The sequence below is a fragment of the Papaver somniferum genome, chromosome 4 (genome assembly GCF_003573695.1).
Source record: "Papaver somniferum cultivar HN1 chromosome 4, ASM357369v1, whole genome shotgun sequence".
Classification (NCBI taxonomy): domain Eukaryota; kingdom Viridiplantae; phylum Streptophyta; class Magnoliopsida; order Ranunculales; family Papaveraceae; genus Papaver; species Papaver somniferum.
Window position 1 is genome coordinate 4,778,448 of NC_039361.1, and position 23,326 is coordinate 4,801,773.

Below are 23,326 nucleotides of genomic sequence, written 5' to 3' on the forward strand. Positions count from 1 at the left end.
ATCATTTATACTGGTAGATTTATGTTCTGCAAGTATAAATTCGGTCGTTCTTTATCTAGCCTAACTTGTCCAAATTTTGTTTTGTATTCTGGAAATGTAATCAATTTTATTTTAATACTAAACACCGTGATTTATTCGATTCGGTACTATAAATAGCTGGGATCCCATTTGGGTGATCTAGCGGTCATGATCATATTGTCTTATATTATTTAATATCCTCCTCAAAATATTTGTGTTATCCTTACCAGTTGTGCTAAAAATAGCCAACTACATCTATCACAATAAAATATTTCCCATTTTGTAAAGACACAAAAGTATTATTGTCCACTACTACTCACTAACATCCACCACCATACGTAAAAATTATCCACACCCACTATTTTTTCCACCACCAGTAATGTTACCACCTCCACCACTCACAAATACCGCCATTTTTTCCACCACCCACTGCTTCTTTCATTACCACCATTAAAAATTATTAATATAATTTTTAACCGGGGTCACTGTAGTAAAGTGGTAAAGTCATTGCGTGATGATACCAGTTACCTGAGTTCGAAACTCGCCAGCACCAAATTTTTTACCGATCAATATATGTATATAAGTTTTAATAAACTTATTTATTAAAAAAAATATTTATTAGATTCATTAAATGAACATTTATCATGAAAAATTAATTATTCATTCATCATGAGCAATTAATAGGACACTAATTAACAAAGTATTTATAATGGTTAGTTGAAAAAACCACGACCGTAGATTTATCCCTCCTAGACAAATCTCAGCCGCGACAAATGTTTCATTCTATTTTCTTCACTTTGCAAATTGTTCCGAACCTTCATAATCTAAATACTCACCCATCATTGTCGTTGAGACTTTTTCGAAGATATAGTTCTGGTGATGATGTTCAAAATCCCGATGGTTTGACATTACACCAATCGTAGATGAAATTGGATTTTAAGGTTTATAAGTGTTTTTCGCGGTTAATAATAATAACAAAAGAAGAAAAAAAAAAGACGATGGTTATCTTTTGTTTTGAAACGGGTCTTGTAGAGGGGTTGTTTTGCCCGACTCGTACTAGGTCGTATGAGGTGAGTCAAGTACGAGTTTATCACTCCTTTGATCCAAAAATCCCCGGACCTAACAAAAGTGAAAAAAAGATACAAACCGGGGATTATAACGTGTGACCTTGTGGGTGAGGGCCACACGTTTCATTGACCGTCAAGGCTTCATATTGTTTTTCACGAAGCTCATTTCTTTCCTTTTTGTCTGTTTCTCTTTAGTCTGATGAGAAAATGGGATGAAAAATCCATCTCCTTCCTCATCAGTCTCTCCATTCTGAAGACTATAACAGTGATATTTATTTTGATTATGGAAATATGTCTCAGAGAACAAGCACCAGCAGTACTGTTTCTTCCACTCGCCTCGCCCGTGTTCGTTGTCAATCCTAAAGGTTCTACATTGATGTCTCTCTATTATAAAAAATTTCCTACAAAGGTTGTATTTTTATTCTGATTGATTGAATTTGGATTGTAGGTGCTAATGGAAGAACTGGTAAGGAATCGCTAAACATAGAAATGTAAGTTTTAAATTTTAAGTTTTCAATTTTAATCAAGGGGTTGTATTTTCGAATTGGGTGATACTGATGATGCCCGTGCCATTACGAATTTTCGACTGCATAACAAGTTATGTATCTGCATAACAAAGTTATGCATCTATAACAAGTTATGTAACCATTGTTTTGGTTGATTTTAGCCGTACATATAAAAAATTGATGCATAATGCAGTATGCATCCATATTTACGGATGCATATCAGGTTATGCATCTATTTTCTCGATGCATAATGCATTATGTAGCCATATTTTCGGACGCATAACATGTTATGCAGGTTTTCTGGACTGCATAACAAGTTATGCAACAAATTTTGTAGATGCATAACAGGTTATGCATCCATTTCACGAATGCATAACATGTTATGCAGACAGTTTCTCGACTGAATGACATGTTATGCAGTCATAACCACATCATCATCTTCTTTCATGTTTCATTAACTCCCACGCAAACCATTATCTTTCAGTTATTCGGGGGCTCTTGGTCAAAATCATGTATTTACACCATCATCTTCTTTCATGTATTTACACCATCATCTGCAATTAAACCTGCATAACAGGTTACGCAGGTTTTCTGGACTGCATAACAAGTTATGCAACAAATTTTGTAGATGCATAACAGGTTATGCATCCATTTTCACAAATGCATAACATGTTATGCAGACAGTTTCTCGACTGAATGACATGTTATGCAGTCATAACCACATCATCATCTTCTTTCATGTTTCATTAACTCCCACGCAAACCATTATCTTTCAGTTATTCGGGGGCTCTTGGTCAAAATCATGTATTTACACCATCATCTTCTTTCATGTATTTACACCATCATCTGCAATTAAACCTTCTTCACAACTCATCCATACAATCTATAGCTAACAACATATACATTTTGCTGTAGCACTCATATCATCACATTCCTCCACTTCTCAATTGAACCCAGTTTTAATCCACATCTAAAAATCCTCCGCAAATCTGTGTTGTTGCTGTTGTTGTAGACCACTGCTGCCTGCAATCACCCATCGAGTCGCTACAGCTTCATTGCATCTTCGACTTGGTCTCTGAAGCACAGAAATGCCGAAGTCTCTCTTCGTTGCTCACTCCAGTCTCCATCAGCAATGTAGTAGAGAAGGACAGACACCATCTTTTTCAACTCCCCGTGTTCACAACGTCTAAAGATCTGTCTAGCACAACCACCAGTGGCTTTGAAGCTCGAGTCTTCTCCATTTGTATCTGCAATTCTGCCCGACAAGTCGACAACCATTATTTTATCAAGAAAAAAAATGGGTAAGAACCCATCTCCACGGAATCGATTCAATTAACCAAAGACCCCCAATTTCGGTTCAAAACCAGAATTCCCCAGAATCCCATTTTAGTTTCTGCTAGGTACTGTTGATTTTTCAAATACAAACCTCCAATTTCAGGCCACAGCAAAACCCCAGATGACAACAACAGTGGCATCTATTTCAGCTGGTTTTCTGGCATAACCAAAACTCCACCAAACTCTGTCTATATCCAGAGAACACTCGACGGAAATCAACACCAATTTTACCTGCAAACACCACCATTACCTTCATAATTTGTCTCTCAATCGAGCACCACACTGAACCCCAACAGATCCATTTCATTTATCCAACAACTCCTTATAAAACCCGTTTCAGTTAACTTCAAAAATCCCCAAAATCTGTTGCTTAAACTTCTCGTATATATCCATGAATCAATGGAAGAAACCCTAAGTCAAATCATCGAACAACACCAGTTCTTCAATCAACAGACCCCAAATTATACCACCTGCAATCAATCCACAAGCAATCACACCCAAATTCAATCGTTGTTGTTGAGAGAATTGAAGCAATTGGCTTGAAATTCAACCCCCAAACACCACAGATCCATTCTCGTCATCGCTGCTTCAATCAATCCTTCATGTCTCCATTTCAGTTCAACTGCAGAAGCTCAAAATGATGCTCAGATCCCCTTTCAACCCCCAAATACGAAGATGTTGAGATTTACCCGTGAATTGAAGCTCCAATGAAGAACTGAGACGAAAACAGTAGGGAGATACGAATCAGAGAAGAAGAAGAAAAAAGACTGAAACATAATTTCAGAAATTATGAGTTTGGGAGATATTTTGTCGTAGAAAATGGGTGCGCGCCTGTGTTTTTTTGAGCATGGGTTTCACAGTGGAAAGAATCTGTAAAATGAGTCTGTCTGTAGTTTTTACATAATAATAACAAAAGAAAAAGAAAAAAAGACGATGGTTATCTTTTGTTTTGAAACGGGTCTTGTAAAGGGGTTGTTTTGCCCGACTCGTACTAGGTCGTATGAGGTGAGTCAAGTACGAGTTTACCACTCCCTTGATCCAAAAATCCCCGGCCCTAACGAAAGTGAAAAAAGATACAAACCGGGGATTATAACATGTGACCTTGTGGGTGAGGGCCACACGTTTCATTGACCGTCAAGGCTTCATATTGTTTGTCACGAAGCTCATTTCTTTCCTTTCTTTCTGTTTCTCTTTAGTCTGATGAGAAAATGGGATGAAAAATCCATCTCCTTCCTCATCAGTCTCTCCATTCTGAAGACTATAACAGTGATATTTATTTTGATTATGGAAATATGTCTCAGAGAACAAGCACCAGCAGTACTGTTTCTGCCACTCGCCTCGCCCGTGTTCGTTGTCAATCCTAAAGGTTCTACATTGATGTCTCTCTATTATAAAAAATTTCCTATAAAGGTTGTATTTTTATTCTGATTGATTGAATTTGGATTGTAGGTGCTAATGGAAGAACTGGTAAGGAATTGCTAAACATAGAAATGTAAGTTTTAAATTTTAACTTTTCAATTTTAATCAATGGGTTGTAATTTTCGAATTGGGTGATACTGATGGGTTTGAGCTTTAAAATTAGTTTTGAAATTACCGATCAAAAAAAAAAAAAAAGTTTTGAAATTGAAGATATGGGTTTTAATCAGGATGAATTTCGTTTCACTAGTATGATTAGTGTGAAATTGGTGGTTGATGGAGAAGAATTATCTTAGATTTTACATAGTTGGTGATGGAACCTGCTGCCTGTTAATTTCTACTTGTTTGAGCAGATTTGTGAACGTTTGACCTCAACTTCGTCTCATGCCATTGAGATTGCAAGGGAGGTGAGAAATTTTCTATTTTTCTTTGAGCTAATTCGGTTATTAGGATTTGAATGAGCTGCAGATTCAACTTTTCATTCCTTAGTAGCGCATATTTATCTCAATAGATTTCTCCTTCGTGCTGGTGGTGTCTTTTTGACCCTTAGCTATCCTGCATTTAGCTAGATAAATTTGTCTCTCAACTAATAGCGAACCTGGGTGTATTGGTCCCATCATTTCCTGGTTACCCTGCATTTAGCTCAAAAATCAAAGTAAGGTAATGTGTCCATGTAGAAACGGGAATGTGCATTCTTTAAAATTGGACTGCAGTCTGTCAAGACTCATAATAACAAGTCAGATATAGGTGAGTACCCCAATGAGTCATTTTCGCAATCAAACCGAGTCTGCAGCATCTCGTCATTACAACTCATAATAATAATGCCTTTTCATCTGTTCCTAGGTTCCCACTAACATGTTCTAACCAACGTCTGTCTCATTGTAAATATGAGATCCCTCTCTATTAACATTTCTTCCTTAATATCAGAAGCAGTTGTTGAGCATCGGTATAGGGGCTGATGGAAGAATGATTGCCTGGACAGATCTTGCTCAAAATTGAAATGTAAGCTTCTGTCTAACTTTATGGGTTTTGTTTTATGAGATCCAGAAATTTCTTTCATTTTTAATCAACGGGTTTTTGTTCAAATTCTGGAAACTGGAGTTTTTGAAAAAACAACACCAATGTAAACTTGACAATATGAACCCAAGGGAAAGAAAAATCCCAACACAGTCTTGACTTCCTGTGTGGCTTAACAACATCATCGAGGATTCTAGAGGCTAGCATTAGTTCAAATGTTCATTTTGGTAATGGGTTAAGGTTGTAAAGTTATTTAGGTCCGAAAAATGTTGGTTTAGTCCTTTGGTTATTAGCTGGTTTACTCCATGTCATCTTGAATTGGAGACCATATCTAGTGGTTAAAAAGAATTCCAAGCGCAAAGTGATTTAGCCAAACAATTTCTGATCCAAGCTTCTGTGAGCTAAGCCGTGCTCTGTCTGTTCTAGCTTCTGCATCTGTAGGGATTAATCCAAAAGGTTTCAGTTCTTTTACGTGTTTCCTGAGGTGCTTCAGTAATTATCTTACAGGATAGGGGATAATGGAAGAATGATTGCCTGGACAGCTCTTGCTCAACATCGAAACTTAAGCTTCTCTCTAACTTTATGGATTTTGTTTTTCGAGATCCAGAAATTCATTTTTGTTTAAATTCTAGAAATTGGAGTTTTTGAAATTACAACACCAATGTAAACTTCGCAATGTCAACCCAAGGGAAAGAAAAATCCCAACTCATTCTCGACTTCTTCAATGGGTGCTGTCTAAGACATCTCGTGTGGCTTAACAACATCACCAAGAATTCTAGAGGCTAGTGTAATAACTAAATCTGAACATATGATTAGTTCTGGTTTTGGTTATTTTGGTGTGAAAAATATTGGTTTAGTCCTTTGGTTGTAAACTGGTATATCACCGCGGTACTTGGTTAGTTTTGCAAGAAGAATTTTTATGGTTTCATTCAGTTAGTTTACTTGTGCTTTTTCTTTCAAGTCATTCTAATTTTCTACTGTATAATGTTGAGTGTAGATTACCAATACTCTTTATTTGGTACAAAAGAAGCACTTGGGTTTAACCTTCATGGTTGTGGCTCAGGTATAGTAATTTCTTCAACTCTGAACATGAGAAGGATCCTTCTTCTTTTCTTCTACCAATTATTTCGTCATTTCATTAACTAGACTGATGCTAATGCAGGTGTAGGACCTTTTCTGGTATTGTATCCAGCTGGAATTACCTCCGAAGTTGGTGTAATACATATCTGTCTGCACTACATAAAGGTAATGAACTCAATCCTATTCCGCGTGTTTGATTTATCAGCAAAGAAAAACTTTTTGTCATTAACAATGTCATAATCTTCTAGAGAGATTTTTGGGGTTTCCTAGAATGAACTTACACAGCCGGGAATACTTCCTTAATATCTAAAACTCATTGCCAAAAGTTTAGTTTTTAGTCATGCAAGAATTCCTTGGCCATCTGCAAATAGAGAAAAACTACCTTAACTCAGGAGTGGATAACATTTAGTGGTCATCCAATTCAAGATTCAACTTAATTGGGAAATCGACAAAGGAACCTGTTCTTACGCTGAGTCTAGTGGTCATCCAATTCAAGATTCAACTTACCCATCCCCACATCAGCTTGAATTGGAAACTGTGTCTAGTGGTTAGAAGAATTCCAAGCGCTAAACCATTTAGCGCCAACAATTCCTGCCCATTGATCTCTACCCACTAAAATATCAATGGCCGAGATTGTTTTGTGTTAAATTGTTTAGCGAAACAGCAAAAACCTTTCGCTAATCATCCCATGCTTCTTCTCTGATTCAGGCTTCCCCTTGAACCAGAAGTTGAAACAAATTAAGGAATACGCCACTGTTTTTGAAGTTGAATCTTGAAGTTGAATGACCACTAGATTCAGTCATATACTTTCTATTGCTTGCTTATTGTAGTACAAGTTGATAAATTATGCTGGAACTTTGTGAGCTGTTAAATAATAATGGTGGTGCTAGAGGAGAAAGTGAAATCAGAACTAGTTCGGCCACAAGAATCTGGATTTAACTTTTAAAGCTACTCCTACTGCCAGGGAAAACACGAAGGAGAAAAAAGACAACTGCTGGGAGCTAGGCCATGCGCTGGTTGTTCTAGCTTCTACATCCTTAAGCAGAGGAGAAAGTGAAATCAGATCTGGCTAAGCTACAATAATACTCCTACTGTCTGTCTGTAAAGCACAAGATTTTTCCCGGGAAAAGAAGAAAAAGAAAAAAGACCAGCTCCGTGAGCTAAGCCATGTATTTTGTGTGTTCTAGATTCTACATCTGCAAGGATTGTTCCAAAGGTCTTCCGTTCTTTTATGTGTTTCCGTAGGTGCTTCAGTAATTTTACATGTATTTGGTTGCTAAACATAGTCTTAAAAAAAAAAATGGCTCTCCCCTCTCTCCTCTCTCTCCCCTTCACCTGAGCTTTCTTCCCTCTCGGTAACGGCTACTTTCTACCGTTTCTTTTCTGTCCCATTCTCCCAACGGCTCTCTCTAGCCGCCGATCCCTATTTCTTTGTCGGAATTCTCCAATCTATCTCTGCTTTTGATGCTTCTCAACTAATCTCAAGCTCAATCCATGAACACTACTCACAAGCCTTACATTTGCAACTGCAATTGCATCAATTACACAACACAAATCACAAATACCACCCAAATCATAAAAAGCTCAAAAATCACTTACAACACACAAATCACTGAATTCATAACTTACAATCTGAAGAATCACACAGGAATGAATGCCCAAACCATCAAAGGCTATTCTGGCATATCTCACGATTATTACGACACAAAAGCTCTTCTGGGTTATTTTACAAAAACACATACCCAATTTAGCCTATCTCAGCATCTTTCAGTCTTACTGGAACATTCCTATCAAAAACAACTTGCCACTAAACTCCCATTGCCTAGATTTAAATTATCCTGTTCAAGCTCTCAAAGCCAGATTTTTATTCTAGCAATGGAAGGAATTTTTTTGAGACAGAAATCTCAACCAGTTAGTCTGAGGTTCTCTAGTTGCAAAGCTCCTTGGGAAATCAGCTGGATTTCTACACCTCCTTCCCTTGGTATGTATCAGTGTACTATCTTGGCTAGTTTGGTTAAACCTTCTGGAGGTGAGTACTTGACTCTCTTAGTGTTTGTTTCTCTACCCTCTACTCCTAATTTGATCTATCTACTATTTTCCAATAGCATATGCTCTCTATTGCCTGCTAGTACTACCAAGTCCCTTAAACCTGACTATTGCTTGAACCTTGTTAGCATTCATGATCCTTTCTATTGGGATTATTGCTTCTTTATTAGCATGCTTTTAACTAGGAATCAGCTACATTGCACTACCTTTTCTTTAAATAGAAATAAAAACTTAAACATAGTACTACAAATTTCCAAAGTATGCATAAAACATTTCCATAAACATGGTAGCATCATTTTTTTCCGGTATCAAACTAAAAGAACAGATTTCAGAATGTCTGGTACTACTAAATTCAGCATGTGCAGCTTGCCAAATCCTAACCAATTTTGTCTGCTTTTGGCCCTCAGACTCAAGTGCAACATCTCTCACAGCCCTGGCCATCACTGCCTTATACACCCTCTCTACAGCCCATGCATCTACTTCAGGAGGCAAAGTGTCATCAGCCGGCAACTCAGGAAGCTGGGGCTCCTCACCTCGCATAGCACTAGCCTTTGCAGATCTGTAGATTTGACCCACAATCCTAGAATCAACTCCAGGAGTTACATGCTCATCTCGAGGAACTTCAAGTGGATGTGTGACTTATCCTGCACCAGTCTGAGACACCTCGGCCACATCCTGAGCCATCTTCATGAGAGTGGGAGCAAGAATGAACAAATTGGGAAATGTGATCTGACCTGGTTCAGGTGGCATTGTAGCTTTGATCCGAATCTGATCCTTGGCAGGATCTGGTATTTGAGCAGAAAAGAAGCCCTGCTGAGTCCCCCCACAGACAATCTGCTCATCATCTACCAATACAATGTCTTCCTTTATCACCCGGCGGCCCTTTGTGGGGTGCAGTGCAAAAATAACCCACTCATCTTTTGCACCCACAAGTTCCCCATTCTGAATTCGGCCTTGCTCGACATGTTGCGGTGGTCTCCCTCGCCTGGCAGTTGCATACACAACCCTTTCCCCATTGCCTGCTCTCCCACCTCTAAAACCAGACACCCTACTACCAGAACCTGCTCTCCCATACATTGCATCAGAAGTATAATGCAATTCATGCATATTATACCCAGAAAAACCTTCACTTATCCTTGCAGTTTCAACCTACAAAATTCAATTATCAGGATGCAAATAACACTCAAATTGATTAAATGCATGGAAGTTAAAACCTCACCCAAGAACTGCTTGATTTACAAAGAATTTTATCTGCTTTATCTGAGGGATTTCAACAGTCTGCCCTATCTGAGGCTCGACTTCGGCAACTCTCTGCTTCTCATGCTCATCTCTCAGGAGTTGCATATTTGCATCCATCTTCTCTTTGCCTGGAGGTTTAAACGAGGAGATTACTCTAGAAATGCTGTTCAACAAAAGGATTACACAGGAACACTCTTTTTCTTTCAGCAGAAACTGATCAAGAAACTGATTGAAATTATCATCTCAGCGGTTTTAATCAATTTAAGAAGAGCAACAGCCTCTCAATCACAACCGTCAAAAATCCTCGGGAGTTACCAGACTTGCAGCAGTAACTTCCGGTCTTGCAACTTGAGGCGCATGATCAAGCCTACTGGCATTATTATTTGGCCTACTACAAGCAAAGACCCACCATTGGCTCATGCAAAGCGGCAACAGACACCTGGAAAGAATTCTCCTTCCACGTCAAAGGGCCAGATTTTGAGTAATTGGATCTGCAACATTCCCACCCGACAAGCCCAGATACAAAAACTACCTCAAACTTTCGATATGACTCAGACATTTTTAACCACTCAGATACATGAGTTCCAAAATGACTCAGACACCTTTAACCACTCAAATCCTTCCAGCCGCAAGTACAAGGACCATTTCAACTGCAATACCAAGGACCAATTCAAAGACAACCTCTTCAGCAAAGACAAAGAACAAATCCAACTTGCGTCACCATTTCAAAATTCAGCTAGACATGTCGTTCTCAGTCATTATGAAGACTACACAATTACCATCTACTACCCCCAATGGGAAGGACAAGGCAAGACTCTAAACACTTTAAATAACATTTTTATTGTCCTTGTATGCAGGTACATGAGCCAGAACCCATTAGTCACGAGAGCCAGCAACAACTATCACCAACTGAACTACAAAGTGATGTCCACACCAACAGATCAGTGCTTATCAAAACCAGTTTGGACTAACTTGAGTACAACACACAACTATGTTCCAACGACCAACATTATTGACATTTGCAAGAATCATTTTCAAATTAAAGCTTGGGTGGATGCCCCACACTACCATAGCTGGTCCTGCCTTGTTAGAATACACTTTAGTAAATATACCTACTGGTTTTTATTCGTTTACTACCCACAAATGGCTTCCTCATCAAATCCCTCCAACCCAACCATTGAAATTCTTGTTGATCAGATGAACAAAACCCTTAATATGCCTGAAGTAGATCTTTATCCTAAGGTTTTCTTAAATCCTGACAATATTAGAGCCAAGCAACCTTTAGATTGGAAATGGTGTTTCATTGGAAAACTCTGCAACAATATCTGTTATGAAACATCCAGAATCAGTACATTCATCAACAACAACTGGGAATTTAATGGTAGAGTTGAACTTGATATTTGGAATAGAAGAAGGAATTTTTTCATCCTCAGACTCACTCATGAAGATGATTACTCAACACTGAGGAATGGAGGAACCAGAGGAGTTTTTGACAAACTTATGGTTCTTGTTGGTATCCCCCTTGGAGGCCCAGACTTAATTCATGAAGAACAATTTACTAAGGTAATGGTTTGGCTGCTCATCAAAAGAATCCCATCTCACATCATACCAGATATCAAAAATATTCTACAACCTGTTGGAGTTTTTCAAACTGCCAAGAAACCTTATGGAAGAGACAGATTTGGAAAAAATTTAGAAGTTAAACTTACCATTGATGTTACCAAACCCTTGAAGTTTGGTATAGAAGATTTTGAAACCCCAACAATCTCTCATTGGTTGGAGTTTGCTTATGCTCTCAATGGAATCAAATTCTGCAAAGTTTGTAGAATATTAGATCATCCATCCCCACCCTGCCCCATCCCACCCACACATTCAAAATCCCACTACTCAAATCACAAAAGCCTGCAAACACCTCAATCCCTCCCACCACCCCAAAATGCCTGCCAAAAATCCGTTCAAGAAGGAAGAAATATCATTCATAGAGGATACTCTGATGCTGATGCTGCTCAAGTCTTTGAATCAAGATGAGGAATGCAAAACAGAAAGAATTGGAAAAAACAATTGCTAAATTTGCCCCCTCATCTTCATAACACCTCACTTTTGGAGCCTCTGCTAGAGCTGATCCCAACTCCCCACATCCGGATGTCATTGCCATCCAAATAAGGCACAGAAAACTTGAGCTCTCAAGGAAAATCTCCACCAACTACAGGAATCACCAAGCTAAAACAAAGATCAAGGAAGCAGCTAAAGCTAAAAATCCTTCAAACACTAATACCAACCAATCTATGGACACCACTGGTATCTTTCCAATCATCCATTCCCATACCACCATAACTCTTGCTCAAATCAAGGAAAGAATGGATGCTGAAACTGTCCAGTTCAAAAAGAAGGCCTGGAAAGCTAGAAAGACAATTCACGTCTTCATTGAAGAAGATTCTCCCTCTGATAATGACAGTATTAAGGATTTGGACAAGCAGAAAGTCATGCCAAAAAGGAAACAATCAACTCAGGGTGCAGAGACTATGGAAACCAATGAAACTGACAACAACAAAAGACTCAAAGAATTCCCAGAAAACTATGCTGAACCTCTGGCTTCAAGCTTTCCCCTTATGACTAATGGTGCTTCTGGCTCATCAACACCAACCCCTGAGGTAATTTCCTTCTCAATCTTCTATCTTGGATTAAACTGCAACCAACATTTTATTTCATCATACTGTTACATCATAAGCTACTATGATCCTATAGCTAGGAGACCAACCTCTAAATACCCCCCTGTATCCTATTTTTGGCAATTCTTTACTTCTATAGCCTGGAACTGCCAAGGTTTAGGGAAAAAATATACTAAGAATTATCTTAATGATATGCTGACCAAATTTAATCCTGATATCTGTTTCATATCTGAAACCAAACAGAAACATGGTAAACTTTTAAATTCTATGAAACAACTTAATATCCAAAAATTTTGGCATGTTAATCCTGGTGGGGCTAGTGGTACAGCTGGTGGATTAGTAATGATATGGAAGAACAATCTTGATGTTGAGATTCTAGACTGTTATTTTAACCATATCAATGCTAAAATACAGCCTACTAGTGGCCCTCCCTGGCTCTTCACTAGTTATTATGGTAATTCTAATAATACTCAGTGTAAACTAAATTCCTGGAAAGTTTTGGAGTATACTTCTTCCAAGAACTCCCTCCCTTGGTTGGTTATTGGTGATTTCAACTTTATTTTACATCATTTTGAAAAATACAGTACCCAACTACTGGACAATGCTGAAGCTAACATTTTTAGCAACAAGATTATTGATCTGGATCTAAATGATTTAGGCAGCACTGGCTGCCCTTTCACTCGGAAAAATAAGAGAAGTGGGCCTGCTCTCACTGAGCAGAGATTGGATAGAGGATTAGCCACTGAGTCCTGGCTCCTCCTATATCCAAACTCTACTATCACTAATCTGTTAGCTATTGGCTCTGATCACCATCCCATTTTACTTAACACTAATCCGCACTGGAATACTAGTAAAATCCCTTTCAAGTTTTTTGGTCCTTGGCTAGACCATAAGGATTGTAAGGATATCATTTTTGAATGTTGGCAGAAGAACTTATCTGGTTCTAGCGCTTTTCTAATCGCTAGAAAACTCAAAGAGGTCAAGCTGAAACTCAAAATCTGGAACAAAGAAGTTTATGGCAACATAAAGACAAACATTGAAGAATGTAAGCAACATCTACATTGGCTACAAGAAAACTACTTCAATCAGGACATAAGTAAGGCCTTACAAACTGCAATGAAAGTTCTCAGAGAATGGCAAGACATTGAAGAAAATTTTTGGAAAATCAAAAGCAGAGACCAATATATCAAATTGGGAGATAAGAATACAAGTTATTTCCACAAAACTACAAAAAGAAGATTAAGGAGGAACAAGATAGATACCATCCAAGATAGTTCTGGAAACTGGATTGAAAAATACCAAGACATAAAGCAATGCTTCACCAACCACTTCTCAAAAATGGCTACTTCAGAATCCCCTTCTATGAATACTGAAATCCTTAACCTCATTCCTACAGTCATAACCACTGAAGATAACAAAAATCTCAATAGAAATCCTGAAGATAGTGAGGTAAAAGTTATTCTCTTCAGCATGCCAAAGATAAAGCTCAAGGACCAGATGGCTTCCCACCTAACTTCTTCCAAGCGAATTGGGACATTATAGGAGAGGACCTAGTTAAAATGGTCCAACATTTCTTCAAGTCAGGATACCTTCTCAAAGAAATGAACTCAACCTTTATATCCTTGATACCCAAAATTGATAACCCTACTAGTCCCAGCCATTTCAGACCCATTATCCTTTTTAACACCACTTACAAAATCATATCCAAACTGCTAGCCCAAAGAATGAAATCATACCTCAACAAAATCATATCTCCCTACCAATCTACATTCATACCAGGAAGACAAATAACTGATAATATAGCCATTGCCCATGAAATTATTCACCACATGAGAACCAAAAGAGGTCTTAAAGGCACCAAAGGAAGTATGAGGATCAAGATTGATATGGCTAAATCCTTTGACAGAGTGGACTGGAAGTTTCTGCATACAATTATGGTCAAAATTGGATTCAACTTTGAATGGAGCAACAAGATTATGCAATGCATATCCACTACCTCTATTGCTGTCCTTCTAAATGGCTCCCCTGACAAATTCTTCAACCCTACTAGAGGACTCAGGCAAGGAGACCCCCTGTCTCCTTACCTGTTTCTTTTCTGCATGGAGGCTCTATCCAGAACCTTATCTCATGCTGAAGAGTTGAGTCTCATCTCTGGAGTAAAAATTTGTAGAAATGCCCCATCCATAAATCATCTCCTCTTTGCTGATGATTGTATGGTTTTCTGTAAGGAAAACACTATTGAAGCACAAAATCTCAAGGATATCCTCAACATTTTTGGATATACTTCTGGCCAACTCATCAACTTCAGCAAATCAGGAGTCTTCTTCAGCAAGGACACTGATCCAGCTCTTATGCCTATTATCTGCAAGCTGCTTGGAGTTCAAATTCTACCTACAAATGACAAGTATCTAGGCTCTCCTTTATTTACCCATAAAAGCAAGATCCAATCTTTCAAACCAGGAGTGGATAAGATGAAGAGAAACCTGTCTAGATGGAAGAATTCCCCACTGAACCCAGCTGGAAGAGAAGTTATAATAAAATCTGTCACCTCTACAACGAGCATCTATCAAATGAATTGTTTCAGAATCCCAAAGCAAACCTGTCAAGATATGAACAAACTCCAAAGAGATTTCTTCTGGGGAAAGAACCTGGAAAACCCCACAGGCTACTACCCAAAATCCTGGACAACCATTTGCAAATCTAAGGAGCTTGGTGGATTAGGTTTTATGAATATGGAGCTTTTCAACAGTGCCATGATAACAAAAATAGGATGGAGATTAGAGCAGGACAAGGATTCTCTCTGGTACCAACTGATGGATGCCAAATATTTATTGGGAGGAAATGTTCTCAGCATGAACACCAAAGCTAAAGATGGAGACTCCTGGATATGGAAAGGGGTTTTAGAGGGTGTTCAGAACATTCAGCAACACTGTGAATGGAGAATAGGAAATGGCAACACAATAAAAATTTGGGAGGACTTTTGGATACCCACTTCAACTGAAAAACTCATCAAACCTGCTAATTGCTCCAATGATATCCAACTGCTAGCTCACCTAATGAAAAATCAAAGGAAATGGAATATTCAGCTCATTCAGCAAATCTTTAGCTCTGACACTTCTCAAGTCATAATTAATCTTGATATTCACCCCAGAGAAGAAGACAATATTCACTGGAAACTCAACAACACAGGAAAATTCTCTGTTAAATCTTTATACAAAGCCAAAATAGAGAATCTCTATAGAAATGATCAAACAACAAGAGACTGGAGAGCTATATGGAACTTGGAAGTGGCACCAACTGTCAAAATTTTTCTCTGGAAATGTGCTCATGAAATTCTGCCAACTAATGTCAAAACTGCAAGCATTCTCCACTATATTGATCCCATATGCAAATTATGCAACTGTGGGGAGGAATCTATGACACACATGTTCCTCAACTGCCCTGCCGCCACTGAAGTCTGGCAGCAAATGTTAGGTGGAAATCATGGCTTATTTGATCACCATACTGTTTTCATGGACTGGTTTCACAATGCGAACATCAGTCATAATGTCTGCATCTATGCTACCACTTGTTGGTTCATTTGGAAGGCTAGATGTGATCTAGTTTTCCAAAACATCTCTCCTAATGTTAAGAATACTACTCTCAGCATTCAACAACATCTCTGTGATCATAACAGAATTCACAAGTTACATTGCCATGCCTTGAATACTCAGGGGCATATCATTGCGAATGAATCCCATATAGCTACTCCTGGAACTATTGTTGGGATCCAACAACACAAGCAGAGCTTTGGTTTCTTAATCAAAATCCGTACTATTCAGGATCCCAACACTTATCAGTTTTTCTCTGCACTAACTATTACTGATTTTGCAGGAAACTATGTTGATAGCAGAGGACACATAGGACAGTGGGGAGCAGAAGGAGCCACATGAGGAGCAGACTTAGCTAGGGCTGCACAGGAACCGTCCCATCCCATGGAACCGTACCGGAACCGAAGGTACCGTACCGGTACCGTCCCGGAACCGTTGTCATATGGGACAGGTACAAGTAACAAAAACTGGTACCGGGCCTAGAGTAGGTACAAGTAACGGTCCTAGGCTATTCCCGTCCCGTCCCGTAGTACCGGGAATCTTTATCCGTTGATATTAGGGATTAATTCCAGCCGTTGATAGTAGGGGCTATACCCTATCCATCGTATTCTCTCCCCCATTCTCCTCATTTCCTTCTTCTTCTTCTTCCCTCTTTCAGGCTCCTCTCCACTCAAAGAAGAGAAATACGTATACGTCCACCATCGTCCACCATATTCTAATCGTTATCACCAGATTTACCACCAACTTCTCAGCCACCATCTTCTAGTCGTCGTCACCAGATAAACCCTAAAGGTGGCCTTCTCAGGATTTGATATTTTTAATCCTAATAATAGTTAGGGTTTTTGAAAACTAATTAGTTTTTGTCAATTTCTATTTAATTTTGTATATTTCTTTAGATTACTGATCGTTCAGGGTTCATAAATTCATATGGGATGATTGTTTGGTCAATAACAAACAACAACAGGTAAAGATTAATATTGAATTTATTGATGCATGACACATGTCCTGATTTGTTCTGTTGATGAATCTAATTTTTGATTTTAGGGTTTTGATGCATCTGAGCTGAATCAATTTATGTTTGATTTTGTTTGTTATTTTGAGTGATGGGTTTTCTAATTTTTTCAATAACATGAGTGTGATTGGTTTCACTGTGACAGAAATGAAGAAAAGGGGATCTCTCATGTTGAAATCAAGGGTTCAGCTTGTGGTGTTAGATCAAGTGCAGGGGAGTGATATGGCAGGTGAATGGAGATATTGGTCTATTGGTGGCGGTTGCAAATCTAGAGCGATATCTGTGTTGTCGTTGCTGAGGGTTTGAGAAGAAGATTAAGAATCAATGGATTTTGTGGTTTGAGTGTGAAGCTGAAAGTGCAGGTTCAGGAGATGGAGCCAATGACATTGCAGTTAGGGTCATGATTATGAGAACAATGAGTTGGTCATCAGTTTGAGATTGATTTGCTGTCAAGGCTGGATAGTTGAAAAAAAAATGAATTGTGACTAGATGAATATATAGGTTTGCAGGGTTCTGGTGGAATTATGCAGCTGCAATTAATTCTAGTATTGAACCTGACTTGCAGGTAGTATTGAGCCGCAACAGATAGAGCCATGAAGCTGGTAAGGTTGATATGGAAGGAGGCTGATGGTGTTGTTGAGTGCGTAAAATGGGAATGGTTGCATGTTAAGTCGTGTTGATCTGAAACAAATTGCTGAAGCTGACACAAATGAAACAAATTGTTTACAATGGATGTATTGGTGTTGTTATTGTAGTGTTTTTAAAGTATGAATTCAGGTCCTAATAGTTGGAAGTTGTTAAACTTAGAACTTTCAAGATTTTTTTTTTTTTTTACATACGTTATAGGTAAAAACCGGTCCCGTCCCGTCCCGTACCGAGTTAAACAGGTACAGGTCCCGTCCCGTCCCATACTTCACGGGTACAGGTACAAGTACACAGGTAAGGTACCGACCATAGGGAGGTACAGGTACTGAGTTAGGCAAAAACCCGTACCGTCCCGTCCCATGTGCAGCCCTAGACTTAGCCTTTCACTGGGAAGAGGAAAAGCAGCGCATGAACATAGAAATACATGCTGAAACAAGTGAAATCCTGGAGCACTTCAACACTCTCTACATCCAAGCAATCAAAAGAAGATTCAGTAGAAACTACCACAAGGAAAAACATACATCGAATGAAGAATCCCTATTACATATCAAACCTGTAACTTTTGTTTTATTGGGTCTTAAACTGTTACATAGAACCCAAAATCTCCAAGCTTTGAATTTGGCTATAACTTGTAAGAATCTTAGCAGTGGGTCTAATGTTTGTCTAAACAATGACCACACTTGCATTATTAGCAATCCAAATCCTTAGGCTCCGCCTAAGTTTTCTTAAAAAAAAAAGGTTGCTATTTGCTATAGCTTGCAGTGGCACTTAACGTGAATTAGCACTCCATCCTGTAGTAAATTGCAACTACTTTTTCACCTTTTCATATATGCCGGTGTAAAGTTTGTCCTTTGGATTACGAACACTCCATATTCCAGTTGAAACATGTATAAAAGTTTACCTTATATCTCCATGAAAGGTTCTTCAGGTTGACAGGTTCCTTCAGAAATAAGCAACAACACAAAAAAATATTACTTGGAAAGCCTACAGAAAGATTAAAACACAAATCTAAATCCCATTATTACTTGAAACGAATATGAATTCGACAAGGTTATCAAACTCAAAGCAAACACATAGAAATAACAAGAATCATAAATCATCCAAGACTCTCTATGAGGCCGATCTTCTTCATATTTCACTTGATTTCCTTTTTCTTGTCTTTGGCTTCTCCACATAAGTACCAGAACCTAGTGTGACTATGCTGGTCACATATTGCTCCACTCCTTGATACATGCTGGCACCATGGATCCTCAATCTCTTATCAATATTGTTATTTGGATCATAATAAACTAAACAAGTATCAGTATCGAAAATAATTTCATTGTTCTGAAACTCACATACTATTTTCAAACGACCGGTTTCAGTAATAGACTTCTGCGTAATTGTGAACTTTTTCGTCCATGATTCCTTTACTCCATATTCCTGCATCACCCACACGTCGACTTTAACGCCATAAGTTTTATGAAGTATGCAAAGGCACCCTCCTAACACACTCACATTATTGTAGTCAATACTATAATCACAAACTACAGGATGTAGCATGGATCCTGTAATTCTTGCAACCTCCTTGAATATCTCGTTAGTCATATCAAAAGATATTATAGCTTCGTAGTACTCACGCTTATCAACAGCATACCAATGGAGAGCTCCATTAACAAGCACCCCAGGCTTTATTCCATCAGGAAAGTAGTAAGGCATGTCTTGACACTGACAAGTTCTCCACGAATTTGACCCTAATGTGTAGATCTGAACTACTGAATGTGAACTGACCCAAGAAGCCTTAACTTCAGAACTAGTATCTGAAATTGAGGTTAATATCTGCATTACAGACCCATCCTCACAACCATCAGAACTACCAACAGGTTTAGGAATTTCAGCAACCCTTACCAATTTGAAATCAGCAATCTTGTCATCATAACCGAACCCGTACAAGCCCTGATCCATATTACTGTGTTCAGAATTTGGCGGGGTAGGTATGTTCTTGTATTCCTTGGTTGATGGATTCCAAATGCAAATGTCATCCGCACCATAACTGCTGGATTTGTCATAGTCTGATAAGCAAACCAGACCATCACAGGAACCCAAAAGAGTTAGAGAATCTGAAGCTAGCTTCGGGAAATCCATCTCTGCAGCCTCATCAACAAGATAACCTGCTGCAGATGATAACTTTGAAGATAACGAATTGTAATCCATTGAGTATATTGCTCTACGTTTATTACTACCGTACTTGTAATGCACCATAAGGAAAGTGTCGTTTTTCTTAATAGTATGGGCACGGTACGTTTTAATAAAACGAGGAGAAGAGAAAAGATGGCACCAAGGTTTGCATACGCACTTGAATCGAAAGATAGATTTCACGGGTAATCTAACAAAGATTTCTTGATCCACCTCCGTTGGAAGACTTGACATCTCTTGTTTTTAGATTTCTACTTGTTGCAAACTGTAATATGAAGTAAGAAGGTTTCTGAGAAGTTTTTCAATGTGAAGATGCAATGAGGCTGTGGATTCCATCTTCTGTGTAATGGCCTTATATAAGGTTCCAAGAATCATTCTGTATGGCAAGTCATTTATGGTAAAACAACCAAAATACAGTATGCATGAATCATCGTATGTATTTACGAGTCTTGGATAGATTTGGAAAAAAATCACAAAGATTATCTAGCCGCGCAAGAATTTTTGAAACGCGGAGTAGCCGGTATTAAATTGTTAGATCATACAGATCCAAACGCCACGGCGCATATCTTTGTCGTGCCTTTTAAAGCTGAATCCAATTGCGTAGCTAAGGTCCTCTTGTTTAAACTAAAGATTGGCATTCTCTGCAAATATGCCACCAGAAGTTGGTTAAGTTGCACCAATGTGTAAATATTGCTGAAGGGGTTTGGAGTAGCATTTTCAAAAAAGAAAACCAAAAAAAAAAATACAAATAATTAAAAAAAAACGCTAGAAACAGGGATTGAATCCAATTGCGTAGCTAAGGTCCTCTTGTTTAAACTAAAGATTGGCATTCTCTGCAAATATGCCACCAGAAGTTAGTTAAGTTGCGCCAATGTGTAAATATTGCTGAAGGGGTTTGGAGTAGCATTTTCAAAAAGGAAAACCAAAAAAAAAAAGAATACAAATAAAAAAAAAAACGCTAGAAACAGGGATTGAACCTGTGACCTTGTGGTTAACAGCCACACGCTCTAACCAGCTGAGCTATTCCAGCTTTGTTGTTCTAACATATGCTTATGATAAATCACTAAATTCTGGATTCTGCATCAAACCATTTTCTTCTCAAGCTTCTTCTGCTCATATTACCGCTGACTTTTCTGCCCCCTTGTGTACCTTCATTAATTAAGTGAAACTAGGCTAGGAATATACTTCCCAATTACGATAAAGGTTCTTCCCTTTAATATGTCAGGTAGCATCAGTTCCTTGTATCTTTTAATCTTCGTGTCATATATCAATAAACTCGAATTACCTTTTATTAAAATCTCATTGTTCTTGAAACTCCAAAATGATGCAGAATAACAATCAATAGGAACCTGGACACTCTCTTGGGCGATGGAGAAACTTTTGGTCCAAGATTCTCTTACGCCATAGTCTTGCATCTTCCATACATCAATCCGAACATCATGAAAATGAAAAAGTACACAAAGGCAACCTCCTAACACACTGGTACATATATCGTTGTACTTATTATCTTCCGAAGTTTCTTTCGGTACTGGTGCAACTTCCCTGAAAGTTTCATTGGTGATGTCAAAAGAGATTAGAACTTTTGAGTGTTCATCAATGGTACGTGCATGCTAATGAAGAGCTCCTTTGTAGAGTACCCCTTGAAGATATGTGTAGTGATACTCAAAATAGTAAGGTGTGTTTTGAATGCTTTTCCATGAGTTTGATCCTAATGTATATATATCAACTTTCGAACTATCTGAATGACCATCAAAATCGATAACCCGAACCAATTTGTAAGTGCCCATATTGTTATCATAACCAAACCCGTAAACACCTAACTCAAGGCTGCGAATTTTTTTTTTGTGGCGCAGACGGTATTTTCTTGAATTCGTTAGTCGATGGATTCCAAACATGTATTTCATCTTTATGGTCACCACTGACACTCACACTCCAATCACTACAAGATATGCAAAGCAAGCCATTACAGTAATATATAATATCAACTTCATAATTAGCTTGCAATTTGAAAGGGTAATCAATCCGATTGACAGTTATTGGCATTGACAACGGCAATAACGATGACAGCGAATTATAATCTGCTGAATACATGCATTCGTTCGTCCAAAACAGAAGACTAGCATTGTTTTCTATGTTACTTGTAAGATTATGGTGCATATTCATAAAATTACGGCTATGAATTAACGAAAACAAAGCCTTACTTGCGCACTTAAATAGGCAAAGAGACTTCACCGGCAATCTGATGAAGATCTCTTGTAGAATGTCTTCAGGTAAGTTTGACATTGCTGCGGGAGGAGGAAGAAATTGTTTTTTTGTTTTTTGTAGGCAACTTATGTAAAACCCTAACTTGAAATTAAGAGCTAGCGGTAATGATCCTATTAAACCCTACCCGAATGCCTTATAGACATTCTGTGGACACGCATCCATCTAGTCTCTCCGGTCCAGTTTAATAGCTTCTTTCTTATGCCCCGTGCTGAGTCTGCTGACATTTAGGAGATGCGTATGGATTATACAGGATGGAATATCAAGTATTACGTTGATCTTAGCCCATTAACAATTGTATACCGCGGCATTCTACTAGATAGAGATTATTTTTTCCGTCGTTTTGAGGTGGATGTGCTACCTATTGAGGAAGGTGAAGATTCATCAAGGTTGATATTATGGATAGCGAAGGACAGTGATATCCTTCGACCTTAAAAATAATAATAGTATTAAGAAAATGTCAGGAGGAAGAAAAGGATCGGCAAAGAAGACTAATTAACATGAAAAGGTGGAGTGAAACGTATCAGTGGATTGATTTATGAAGAGACTCGTGGCGTTCGTAAGATGTTTATTCTTGAGAATGTGATGCGTGATCACATTACTTACCCTGAACACGCTAGGAGGAAGATACTGATATGGATGTTGTCAGAACTGCCTGAAATATCTGGATTGTACTCCATCAAACAAAGCAGAATGAAGGACATTACTTTTCAAGTAACTGAGTTCCATAGCTCAGTCAGTATAAACTTCAATCTTTCAACTCTAACCAACTTGTAATCATAACCAAACCAAAACTAACTTCTTATCAATGCCCTCTTCCTATTCGTGGAATGTATATTTTCTTAAACTCCTTAATCGCTGAATTCAACAGAACAATCTATTCCTCCATGTAATAATCACCATCAAATACAATTTGCACATGCTATATTGATTTAACAGCCGCATGCTCTAACCAGCTGAGCTATTCCACCTTGGTAATTCAATTTCGGAATTTTGATGGTGAGAAACCTCCTGAAATCTGGAGTGTACAATACCTCTGGAGATAACCAGTCAAGTACTAGCTGCTAGTTTTGTTTTAGTAACTGATTACTGAGGGTTATGCTGGAATCATTAAGCATGACGGACGAGTTGTACATACTAGCACACACTGGCTAGGAATCCCAGATTTAAGTAACACTTTCATCGCATATATTCCAGTTTTCCAGAGGAAAATAAGACTGTTCAGTTAAAAACAACCGTTTTCATCACA

General features: G+C 38.3%; 2 protein-coding genes and 1 non-coding gene across 15 annotated transcripts; 1 reads left to right on the forward strand and 2 right to left on the reverse strand.

Annotated features, from left to right (window-relative positions):
• Positions 1 to 1,424: 1,424 nt before the first annotated feature.
• On the forward strand, positions 1,425 to 7,745 carry LOC113274627. Of its 13 annotated transcripts, none has more exons than XR_003323117.1 (7): positions 1,425 to 1,450; positions 4,376 to 4,418; positions 4,696 to 4,749; positions 5,270 to 5,344; positions 6,357 to 6,422; positions 6,522 to 6,604; positions 7,404 to 7,745. XR_003323117.1 is itself a non-coding variant. In XM_026524020.1 (5 exons), exons 1-5 carry the CDS (start codon positions 4,127 to 4,129, stop codon positions 7,494 to 7,496), a joined length of 426 nt encoding a protein of 141 aa, XP_026379805.1. In that variant the 5' UTR covers positions 4,120 to 4,126; the 3' UTR covers positions 7,497 to 7,745. The 13 variants fall into 13 exon arrangements, 3 of the variants coding, with proteins under 3 accessions (XP_026379805.1, XP_026379806.1, XP_026379807.1); XR_003323120.1 differs by having other exon boundaries at positions 1,436 to 1,450; positions 4,376 to 4,393; XR_003323122.1 differs by having other exon boundaries at positions 1,438 to 1,450; positions 5,276 to 5,344.
• Positions 7,746 to 18,768: 11,023 nt separating this feature from the next.
• On the reverse strand, positions 18,769 to 19,833 carry LOC113271847 (F-box/kelch-repeat protein At3g06240-like). The gene has a single exon (XM_026521771.1). The coding sequence runs from the start codon at positions 19,831 to 19,833 to the stop codon at positions 18,769 to 18,771; it is 1,065 nt and encodes a 354-aa protein (XP_026377556.1).
• Positions 19,834 to 20,771: 938 nt separating this feature from the next.
• TRNAN-GUU lies at positions 20,772 to 20,845 on the reverse strand. The gene has a single exon. It is a non-coding gene; the product is annotated as a tRNA-Asn (tRNA).
• Positions 20,846 to 23,326: the final 2,481 nt, after the last annotated feature.

Bases quoted from the DNA above. Each gene is read 5' to 3' on its own strand.
- LOC113274627 (XM_026524020.1), top strand. From the start codon at position 4,127: ATGAGAAAATGGGATGAAAAATCCATCTCCTTCCTCATCAGTCTCTCC. The intron at 6,423-6,521 runs GTATAGTAATTT...ATGCTAATGCAG, and splicing joins CCTTCATGGTTGTGGCTCAG to GTGTAGGACCTTTTCTGGTA. The intron at 6,605-7,403 runs GTAATGAACTCA...TCCTACTGCCAG, and splicing joins TCTGTCTGCACTACATAAAG to GGAAAACACGAAGGAGAAAA.
- LOC113271847 (XM_026521771.1), bottom strand. From the start codon at position 19,833: ATGGATTACAATTCGTTATCTTCAAAGTTATCATCTGCAGCAGGTTAT.